Raw genomic sequence first — 12,141 nt, forward strand, 5'->3', positions numbered from 1 at the left:
ATAACCAGAGGAACTTTCATCAATCACAGCTTGGAAAAGTGTACTTCTTAAAGCACCGTTTCTCATCACTCAAGGACACCACAACATGTTATTGAGAAACGTATTCCTACAAACACTAAAGAGGTGAATATCGATCTCATCTGTTACAAATGTAAATGTGTCGTTGAAGGATTCCAGAACAAAGTAACCATGGTAACTGTATATCCTGTAAATGGTTTAGTCAGTTTACAGATTTACAGTGCACTTGAAATTTATGACAAACAACATGGTATTTTTCTTGAAATGCTGACCCCAAATCACTATTGTGTTTCTGGCGTCCCCCTGGGCCACTGTGCCTTCCTCACACATCAGGAATTTCCCTCCATAATGTTGTGTTGTGTGCACTGATTTTGCTTGAGTCGGCCATCTTGTAGACATTCCAGAATATTCTTTTTTCAATTTATAAAGTTTGAATCGCGAAATTTGTCAGATTATTTTCCAAAGCGTAGTCTGGAATGGCAGACACCAATTTGAAATTAGTGTCGTAGAGCTCCAGAAATCTGCTTTCTGATTGGCTACTATTGACAAAAGGTCATTCTGATGTGATGGGATGACCTCAGATCTTTGTGCAGTGGGAGCAAGAACTAAATAGATCACTCTGGTATACAGGGAAAAGTCAAAAATAAATATTAAAAAAGTGTTTGTTTCTGTTGTTGAAAAAGTTATGAGACCACATTGCCATGAGTGTTGTGTTTGTCAAGACGGTCTTGTAGGACTTGTAATTTACTGTATTGCACGCACAATATTATGGGGTCAAAACGTGAATTGTCATTCAGCAGCACAAAACAACATAGCTTTTCACATATTTCTTTTCACTTTTCATTGTTTAAGTTTGGTGGATCTGTAAACCCACTTAATGTTTATCCTTAAGTCGATGTTGAAGTCATTGAGGCTAGACAGTTTTGTGGAACAGCTATGAAGGACTGAGTCTACCATGGCTGTGTGTGGATATTAATCTACCGGTCTATATACTAGATAGTAGGACACTACCTAATACGCAATCTGGGGTTATATTACAACCACCATAACAGTTCAAGCAGTGACCACAACAAATACTTACTTCCTCTTCCAGTTCATCGACCTCCTCACCATCCTAGATAGAGAGTTAGTTGTAGTAGGTAAGCAGTGTCATACTTCAGGTACCACACACAGACCTCACACAACCTTTCATCATTTCCAAAATCATTCAGGTTCAGAACTGATCTTCTACAATCCAGGCTGGCCATAAGATGCTACTAACAGGATTGGGTGGTCAGACTCGGTTGATGCATGTTATTGCATCCCAATTGCATAGGTCGATGCTGATGATGTCAACCCATTATTTACAGCCCACTGTCATATAGCTGCTATATTGCTGAGTGCGGCGTTAAATAACAAACATATAATCTATTACATACCATGACATCCCTCTGTTCCCATGACATTTTACCCTTATGGCATAGATGGTTGTTCATACTATCAACCACTGGTTTGCCACTAATATATTATCTGCAGACTGCCATTGCTGAACATTCACTCTGTCACCCTGCTCCTGACAAGACTTTACCTGCAGCTTCTGGGTCTTGTACTGGAAGACGAGATCTCTGTCAGTGGTGAGCTCATCCTTGGAGTGGTCAGGGGCAAACAGCTTGTAGTTGAGGAAGTTGATGGCCCGGGCCAGCATGGTGGAACATGTGGACTTTCCGCTTCCAGCCTGTCCAGTGAGAATCACAGGTTGCTTCAGCTCCAGGGCTGTGTGGAGCTGCAGGATCTGAGGAGTAGGACAGATCTCATGAACAGGGGAATGTATTCAACTCCAGGGCTGTGTGGAGGGGCAGGATCTGGGGAGTCGGACAGATCTCATGAACAGGGGAATGTATTCAGCTCCAGGGCTGTGTTGAGCTGCATGATCTGGGGAGTAGGACAGATCTCATGAACAGGATGTATATTCAGCTCCAGGGCTGTGTGGAGCTGCATGATCTGGGGAGTCGGACAGATCTCATGAACAGGGGAATGTATTCAGCTTCAGGGCTGTGTGGAGCTGCAGGATCTGGGGAGTAGGACAGATCTCATGAACAGGGGAATGTATTCAGCTCCAGGGCTGTGTGGAGGGGCAGGATCTGGGGAGTCGGACAGATCTCATGAACAGGGGGATGCATTCAGCTCCAGGGCTGTGTGGAGCTGCAGGATCTGGGGAGTAGGACAGATCTCATGAACAGGGGAATGTATTCAGCTACAGGGCTGTGGGGAGCTGCAGGATCTGGGGAGTAAGACAGATCTCATGAACAGGGGAATGTATTTAGCTCCAGGGCTGTGTGGAGGAGCAGGATCTGGGGAGTAGGACTGATCTCATGAACAGGGTGTATATTCAGCTCCAGGGCAGTGGGGAGCTGCAGGATCTGGGGAGTAGGACAGATCTCATGAACAGGGTGTATATTCAGCTCCAGGGCTGTGTGGAGCTGCAGGATCTGGGGAGTAGGACAGATCTCATGAACAGGGGAATGTATTCAGCTCCAGGGCTGTGTGGAGCTGCAGGATCTGGGGAGTCGGACAGATCTCATGAACAGGGGAATGTATTCAGCTTCAGGGCTGTGTGGAGCTACACCATCTGGGGAGTAGGACAGATCTTATGAACAGGGGGATGCATTCAGCTCCAGGGCTGTGTGGAGGGGCAGGATCTGGGGAGTAGGACAGATCTCATGAACAGGGGAATGTATTCAGCTCCAGGGCTGTGTGGAGCTGCACGATCTGGAGAGTAGGACAGATCTCATGAACAGGGGGATGCATTCAGCTCCAGGGCTGTGTGGAGGGGCAGGATCTGGGGAGTCGGACAGATCTCATGAACAGGGGGATGCATTCAGCTACAGGGCTGTGTGGAGCTGCAGGATCTGGGGAGTAGGACAGATCTCATGAACAGGGGAATGTATTCAGCTACAGGGCTGTGGGGAGCTGCAGGATCTGGGGAGTAAGACAGATCTCATGAACAGGGGAATGTATTTAGCTCCAGGGCTGTGTGGAGGAGCAGGATCTGGGGAGTAGGACTGATCTCATGAACAGGGTGTATATTCAGCTCCAGGGCAGTGGGGAGCTGCAGGATCTGGGGAGTAGGACAGATCTCATGAACAGGGTGTATATTCAGCTCCAGGGCTGTGTGGAGCTGCAGGATCTGGAGTGTAGGACAGATCTCATGAACAGGGGAATGTATTCAGCTCCAGGGCTGTGTGGAGCTGCAGGATCTGGGGAGTCGGACAGATCTCATGAACAGGGGAATGTATTCAGCTTCAGGGCTGTGTGGAGCTGCACTATCTGGGGAGTAGGACAGATCTTATGAACAGGGGGATGCATTCAGCTCCAGGGCTGTGTGGAGGGGCAGGATCTGGGGAGTAGGACAGATCTCATGAACAGGGGAATGTATTCAGCTCCAGGGCTGTGTGGAGCTGCACGATCTGGAGAGTAGAACAGATCTCATGAACAGGGGGATGCATTCAGCTCCAGGGCTGTGTGGAGCTGCAGGATCTGGGGAGTAGGACAGATCTCATGAACAGGGGAATGTATTCAGCTCCAGGGCTGTGTTGAGCTGCATGATCTGGGGAGTAGGACAGATCTCATGAACAGGATGTATATTCAGCTCCAGGGCTGTGTGGAGCTGCATGATCTGGGGAGTCGGACAGATCTCATGAACAGGGGAATGTATTCAGCTTCAGGGCTGTGTGGAGCTGCAGGATCTGGGGAGTAGGACAGATCTCATGAACAGGGGAATGTATTCAGCTTCAGGGCTGTGTGGAGGGGCAGGATCTGGGGAGTAGGACAGATCTCATGAACAGGGGGATGCATTCAGCTCCAGGGCTGTGTGGAGCTGCAGGATCTGGGGAGTAGGACAGATCTCATGAACAGGGGAATGTATTCAGCTACATGGCTGTGGGGAGCTGCAGGATCTGGGGAGTAAGACAGATCTCATGAACAGGGGAATGTATTTAGCTCCAGGGCTGTGTGGAGGAGCAGGATCTGGGGAGTAGGACTGATCTCATGAACAGGGTGTATATTCAGCTCCAGGGCAGTGGTGAGCTGCAGGATCTGGGGAGTAGGACAGATCTCATGAACAGGGTGTATATTCAGCTCCAGGGCTGTGTGGAGCTGCAGGATCTGGGGAGTAGGACAGATCTCATGAACAGGGGAATGTATTCAGCTCCAGGGCTGTGTGGAGCTGCAGGATCTGGGGAGTCGGACAGATCTCATGAACAGGGGAATGTATTCAGCTTCAGGGCTGTGTGGAGCTGCACCATCTGGGGAGTAGGACAGATCTTATGAACAGGGGGATGCATTCAGCTCCAGGGCTGTGTGGAGGGGCAGGATCTGGGGAGTAGGACAGATCTCATGAACAGGGGAATGTATTCAGCTCCAGGGCTGTGTGGAGCTGCACGATCTGGAGAGTAGAACAGATCTCATGAACAGGGGGATGCATTCAGCTCCAGGGCTGTGTGGAGCTGCAGGATCTGGGGAGTAGGACAGATCTCATGAACAGGGGAATGTATTTAGCTCCAGGGCTGTGTGGAGGAGCAGGATCTGGGGAGTAGGACAGATGTCATGAACAGGGTGTATATTCAGCTCCAGGGCTGTGGGGAGCTGCAGGATCTGGGGAGTAAGACAGATCTCATGAACAGGGGAATGCATTCAGCTCCAGGGCTGTGTAGAGGGGCAGGATCTGGGGAGTAGGACAGATCTCATGAATAGGGGAATGTATTCAGCTCCAGGGCTGTGTGGAGCTGCCTGATCTAGGGAGTAGGACAGATCTCATGAACAGGGGAATGTATTCAGCTTCAGGGCTGTGTGGAGGGGCAGGATCTGGGGAGTCGGACAGATCTCATGAACAGGGGAATGTATTCAGCTCCAGGGCTGTGTGGAGCTGCAGGATCTGGAGAGTCGGACAGATCTCAGGAACAGGGGAATGTATTCAGCTCCAGGGCTGTGTGGAGGAGCAGGATCTGGGGAGTAGGACAGATCTCATGAACAGGGGAATGTATTCAGCTCCAGGGCTGTGTGGAGCTGCAGGATCTGGGGAGTAGGACAGATGTCATGAACAGGGGAATGTATTCAGCTTCAGGGCTGTGTGGAGGGGCAGGATCTGGGGTGTAGGACAGATCTCATGAACAGGGGGTGTATTCAGCTCCAGGGCTGTGTGGAGGGGCAGGATCTGGGGAGTAAGACAGATCTCATGAACAGGGTGTATATTCAGCTCCAGGGCTGTGTGGAGGGGCAGGATCTGGGAAATAGGACAGATCTCATGAACAGGGTGTATATTCAGCTCCAGGGCTGTGTGGAGGGGCAGGATCTGGGGAGTCGGACAGATCTCATGAACAGGGGGATGCATTCAGCTACAGGGCTGTGTGGAGCTGCAGGATCTGGGGAGTAGGACAGATCTCATGAACAGGGGGATGCATTCAGCTCCAGGGCTGTGTGGAGCTGCAGGATCTTGGGATCTGTGCTCACCTTGGTGATAAGTTCTTCATTCTCCTTCATGTTGTCTTCCTTCAACTGTTCCCTGATGGCACTGATCAGCTTTGGTTCATGTGGCATGTACGTGTCATCCATCTGGGCACTGGCTGTCACCGGGAACACGTCGCGCAGGAGGCCATAAAACTGTGCTCGGTCATCTCCATCCTGTATTCGAGACTCAACGACTTCTCTAATGGCATATACAATGGAATGTTCCTCTGCCAGCTTCACATCCTGTTCCGCTGCACTGGGCTTCCAGTCATTCTCTAGAAGTATCAAACATTTCCTCACATAATATTGAACAAAGTTCAACCAAATGTTCTCCCTCTTCAAATTGTAATACAATGTTTAACTGACAAAAGACAAACGTCATGAAATACTCTCTTGATTATCATGAATCACTGTACTTCCCAAATCAAGGCATCCCATCGTGCAATTTTCATGGTTTCCACTATACCTGACTCTTGTCCAGGGGCTTCATGGAGGAACTTCTTGTCCCGTATCCTAGCAACAGCAACCATCAGAATCTTCTTCACCTCCCTCAAACACAGGTTGTACTCCAACTGTCTTGGCAACTGCACAGAGAAGCAGGTTCCTCTTGCAATATAATCTCAGCAAACTATTTCTACAGACACACTGGTCTAGCCTGTTAGTTGATGTTCAATGCAATAATTATAATCATCGGCAAATTTATTGAGCAGATGAAGCAATATATTTGTTCATTGTGAAAAAGAAGACATCCCCTTCAGCCTGACTAACTTAGTGTCACACCACAACACAAAAGCAGACTGTCCATCAGATTACCAGCTTTAGTGCTGAATGAAAACATATACAAGTTACTTTTTACATATACATGACAAAGAATTGTAAGACATAATGGTAACACCAAAGAGATGCTGTCCACCCAGTCTTACCTGAATCTTCATTAGCTTCAGGAACAGCATCATCTTCTGAGCACAGGTCTTGAACTCCTCATAACCATGGCAACACAGAGTGACCTCTATGATCTGCTGAGTGTCTGGGATGACGAGAGCACAAGGCCGCATCAGTGCCTGTAACAACAGTGAGACATCATCAATACTACACTCCTGGGATGCACATCTCCCGCCACCCCCAACCCTTTATTCAGCCAACTTAACATTTATACATCTGGAAGTTTAATAGGTGACTGGTATACAAGCGTTAACATCTAAAAACACTACAAATACTCATTTGGTGATATCAGCCAAACTAAGACGTCATAGAATTATTTTTTTTAAATTCCAACCAAAGTGAGACCAAGGGTGGGCAAGGGCGCCAGCCATTACCTGGAAGTTCTCAGGGATGTCTGTAGTGCCCACATTCGGTTGGCTCAGTGTCATGAAGCACCCGTAGTTGGCGCTGGCCGGGATCAGTTTGCCGTTGAACATGACATTACCCACAATCCTGTGCACGTAGGTTGGTTCCTGGATGAGCTGCTTGTAGTCTGGCGCAGACTTCTTCTTCTTCTTCACATGCTCTGAAAAATACAGATAACATGTACATACTGTAACACCAACATCACTTGATAACAATTTAAAGAAAATACTTAAAGGATTCCTGGTAACACCCTGTTTCAAACTGCACTGATCTGGCAGCCAACGTGTATATGTTTGTAGGAGACTGGCCAAGGCAGATTTCATAAAAATTCATTACAATCAACATGCCAGACAACAATGACAGACAGCTACTCTGACGTGTGGGAAGCAACTCAAGGGGACAAGGCCTACTTTCTCAGGGCATTTGATTGTCACAAAAATCATGAGACATTAAGTGTATAGTTCTGTGGGATATCAAGATAGTCAACTCACCATAAAAGAGAGGGGGTGGCTTATTGGACTTATAGAACTGAGATTCCTTGATTTCCACTTCCTTCTCGATGGAATGGCGCCGTCTCCTTTCTCTCTCTGCGATCCAGGTGTCTTCAAAGTAAGTGACCAGGCCCTTCTCCTGCAGGAAGTCAGGGCATGGAAACAAGGCCGAGGTGGAGGACAGTAACAACCAGTCAAAGTAGTCTTTCAATCATCTGTCAGACTTAAGTCATATAATTTAAACATTTTGTTATTCCGTAAGAACAAGAAGAAAGGCATTCTTTGAATGTTCCTCAGCCTCTTCCAGTGTTAGACATTGCATTGTGCTACGCTTTGCTTCTGACATAACTGGAACCTCTCCTGTGAAACACTGGAGTCCAGGATGGAATGGCCCCAGCATGCAATGCTTGTATAAAGTGCAGATATATGAAGATCCCTGGTTTCAATGTGTAACCTGGATGGTTGTGTGTCATCATGTCCTGATGGCACAGATCGTTGTTCATGATGTCCACCACTGGTTTAACTAAACCACACTCAATACTTTACAGGCAGCCATTTTATAGTTACAATATTGTTGGCTGTGGCGTAAAGCATCGTTGGATCACTCAAAGTGCACATCCATGTTTAAATGCATGAAAAATGCATCACTCATCCAGTACTTCAAAGGCAGTATTTCAACTGTTGAGCAGGACTTACGTTTGTTCAATCTATTGCGTCCTGAATACAATTGTTTTCTTCCTTTTAATAGCCAATCAACTTGGTGAAAATGAACTTACATTGAAGCCATGTGGCACTGTCTTCTGTCTCTCTAAGGGTGGTGACGTCTCCGCCCTCGGCAGTGGGTGTAGGGTGGTCAGGGAGTTGCGTCGGATCACCTTGTCCCCAGCTCCAACTTTCTACAAACCAAACATGAATGTCTTAATTACACATTCATGCCATGGTACAGCTTCCGAAGATTTATAACATTCGTTGTTTGTAACTATACCCATCACAGTCAAGACCATTGATTAATCATTCTTACAAAATGGAAGAGCAATATCCTTAACTTTATGTCAGCTTATGTACTCACAACAACAAGTTTCACTGTATAGATTTTAATTTATAAACACTGAATACTTTAATTGTAAAAAGACTTCCAAACTTCTGAGTCTGGACACACAATTATGATAGACACCTAAAACTGATCCAAACAACTGCATAGCTTTAAGAATTAAATTTTTTTTAAATAAGATAATACATAAAATAATTGTTAATTAAACTTTGTATCCTATAGGTGTAAATTTGTATCTAGAGAGTGCTGGAACAGCCTCATACAAACACAAGCATCACAATCTACAAGCCATCTACAGACAGGGATTCCATCTTCTTGGGTAACACAAGACTCATCCAACTGCTTAGACAGACACTGCCACCCAACACATCCGATGTCAGGCAAGACATGTTCACACCAGTGGTTAGCAAGACTCACAACAGTGTTCCTTAGACAGACACTGCCACCCAACACATCAGACGTCAGGCAAGACATGTTCACACCAGTGGTTAGCAAGACTCACAACAGTGTTCCTTAGACAGACACTGCCACCCAACACATCAGACGTCAGGCAAGACATGTTCATACCAGTGGTTAGCAAGACTCACAACAGTGTTCCCTAGACAGACACTGCCACCCAACACATCAGACGTCAGGCAAGACATGTTCATAGCAGTGGTTAGCAAGACTCACAACAGTGTTCCTTAGACAGACACTGCCACCCAACACATCAGATGTCAGGCAAGACATGTTCACACCAGTGGTTAGCAAGACTCACAACAGTGTTCCTTAAACAGACACTGCCACCCAACACATCAGATGTCAGGCAAGACATGTTCACACCAGTGGTTAGCAAGACTCACAACAGTGTTCCTTAGACAGACACTGCCACCAAACACATCAGACGTCAGGCAAGACATGTTCACACCAGTGGTTAGCAAGACTCACAACAGTGTTCCTTAGACAGACACTGCCACCCAACACATCAGATGTCAGGCAAGACATGTTCACACCAGTGGTTAGCAAGACTCACAACAGTGTTCCTTAGACAGACACTGCCACCCAACACATCAGATGTCAGGCAAGACATGTTCACACCAGTGGTTAGCAAGACTCACAACAGTGTTCCTTAGACAGACACTGCCACCCAACACATCAGACGTCAGGCAAGACATGTTCATACCAGTGGTTAGCAAGACTCACAACAGTGTTCCTTAGACAGACACTGCCACCCAACACATCAGACGTCAGGCAAGACATGTTCACACCAGTGGTTAGCAAGACTCACAACAGTGTTCCTTAGACAGACACTGCCACCCAACACATCAGACGTCAGGCAAGACATGTTCATAGCAGTGGTTAGCAAGACTCACAACAGTGTTCCTTAGACAGACACTGCCACCCAACACATCAGACGTCAGGCAAGACATGTTCATACCAGTGGTTAGCAAGACTCACAACAGTGTTCCTTAGACAGACACTGCCACCCAACACATCAGACGTCAGGCAAGACATGTTCATACCAGTGGTTAGCAAGACTCACAACAGTGTTCCTTAGACAGACACTGCCACCCAACACATCAGACGTCAGGCAAGACATGTTCATACCAGTGGTTAGCAAGACTCACAACAGTGTTCCTTAGACAGACACTGCCACCCAACACATCAGACCTCAGGCAAGACATGTTCACACCAGTGGTTAGCAAGACTCACAACAGTGTTCCTTAGACAGACACTGCCACCCAACACATCAGACGTCAGGCAAGACATGTTCACACCAGTGGTTAGCAAGACTCACAACAGTGTTCCTTAGACAGACACTGCCACCCAACACATCAGACGTCAGGCAAGACATGTTCACACCAGTGGTTAGCAAGACTCACAACAGTGTTCCTTAGACAGACACTGCCACCCAACACATCAGACGTCAGGCAAGACATGTTCACACCAGTGGTTAGCAAGACTCACAACAGTGTTCCTTAGACAGACACTGCCACCCAATTAACACATCCGACGTCAGGCAAGACATGTTCATACCAGTGGTTAGCAAGACTCACAACAGTGTTCCTTAGACAGACACTGCCACCCAACACATCAGACGTCAGGCAAGACATGTTCACACCAGTGGTTAGCAAGACTCACAACAGTGTTCCTTAGACAGACACTGCCACCCAACACATCAGACGTCAGGCAAGACATGTTCACACCAGTGGTTAGCAAGACTCACAACAGTGTTCCTTAGACAGACACTGCCACCCAACACATCAGACGTCAGGCAAGACATGTTCATACCAGTGGTTAGCAAGACTCACAACAGTGTTCCCTAGACAGACACTGCCACCCAACACATCAGACGTCAGGCAAGACATGTTCACACCAGTGGTTAGCAAGACTCACAACAGTGTTCCTTAGACAGACACTGCCACCCAACACATCAGATGTCAGGCAAGACATGTTCACACCAGTGGTTAGCAAGACTCACAACAGTGTTCCTTAGACAGACACTGCCACCAAACACATCAGACCTCAGGCAAGACATGTTCACACCAGTGGTTAGCAAGACTCACAACAGTGTTCCTTAGACAGACACTGCCACCCAACACATCCGATGTCAGGCAAGACATGTTCACACCAGTGGTTAGCAAGACTCACAACAGTGTTCCTTAGGCAGACACTGCCACCCAACACATCAGACGTCAGGCAAGACATGTTCACACCAGTGGTTAGCAAGACTCACAACAGTGTTCCTTAGACAGACACTGCCACCCAACACATCAGACCTCAGGCAAGACATGTTCACACCAGTGGTTAGCAAGACTCACAACAGTGTTCCTTAGACAGACACTGCCACCCAACACATCAGACGTCAGGCAAGACATGTTCACACCAGTGGTTAGCAAGACTCACAACAGTGTTCCTTAGACAGACACTGCCACCCAACACATCAGACGTCAGGCAAGACATGTTCACACCAGTGGTTAGCAAGACTCACAACAGTGTTCCTTAGACAGACACTGCCACCCAACACATCAGACGTCAGGCAAGACATGTTCACACCAGTGGTTAGCAAGACTCACAACAGTGTTCCTTAGACAGACACTGCCACCCAACACATCAGACGTCAGGCAAGACATGTTCACACCAGTGGTTAGCAAGACTCACAACAGTGTTCCTTAGACAGACACTGCCACCCAACACATCAGACGTCAGGCAAGACATGTTCATACCAGTGGTTAGCAAGACTCACAACAGTGTTCCTTAGACAGACACTGCCACCCAACACATCAGACGTCAGGCAAGACATGTTCACACCAGTGGTTAGCAAGACTCACAACAGTGTTCCTTAGACAGACACTGCCACCCAACACATCAGACGTCAGGCAAGACATGTTCACACCAGTGGTTAGCAAGACTCACAACAGTGTTCCTTAGACAGACACTGCCACCCAACACATCCGATGTCAGGCAAGACATGTTCACACCAGTGGTTAGCAAGACTCGCAACAGTGTTCCTTGGTCAGAATCACATGAGGGTACCTTAGACAGACACTTCAGTCAGACTCACATGAGTGTACCTCAGACAGACACTTCAGTCAGACTCACATAAGGGTACCTTAGACAGACACTTCAGTCACACTCAAACGAGGGTACCTTAGACAGACACTTCAGTCAAACTCACATGAGGGTACCTTAGACAGACACTTCAGTCAGACTCACACGAGGGTACCTTAGACAGACACTTCAGTCAGACTCACATCCATGTTACTTTTT

General features: G+C 47.4%; 1 protein-coding gene across 1 annotated transcript in view; it reads right to left on the reverse strand.

Annotated features, from left to right (window-relative positions):
• Positions 1-12,141, reverse strand: part of LOC124145313 (dynein heavy chain domain-containing protein 1-like) — a 225,660-nt gene that overhangs the window by 130,715 nt on the left and 82,804 nt on the right. Inside the window, exons 42-49 of the mRNA XM_048386779.1 lie at positions 8,117-8,236; positions 7,341-7,479; positions 6,819-7,009; positions 6,426-6,563; positions 5,969-6,086; positions 5,506-5,777; positions 1,586-1,789; positions 1,100-1,132 (exon numbers count right to left, since the gene is read on the reverse strand). Coding sequence (XP_048242736.1) covers positions 1,100-1,132; positions 1,586-1,789; positions 5,506-5,777; positions 5,969-6,086; positions 6,426-6,563; positions 6,819-7,009; positions 7,341-7,479; positions 8,117-8,236 — 1,215 coding nt within the window. The remainder of the gene's footprint in view (positions 1-1,099; positions 1,133-1,585; positions 1,790-5,505; positions 5,778-5,968; positions 6,087-6,425; positions 6,564-6,818; positions 7,010-7,340; positions 7,480-8,116; positions 8,237-12,141) is intronic.

The sequence above is a fragment of the Haliotis rufescens genome, unplaced genomic scaffold (genome assembly GCF_023055435.1).
Source record: "Haliotis rufescens isolate VD_foot unplaced genomic scaffold, xgHalRufe1.0.p SCAF_10, whole genome shotgun sequence".
NCBI classification, from domain to species: Eukaryota; Metazoa; Mollusca; class Gastropoda; order Lepetellida; family Haliotidae; genus Haliotis; species Haliotis rufescens.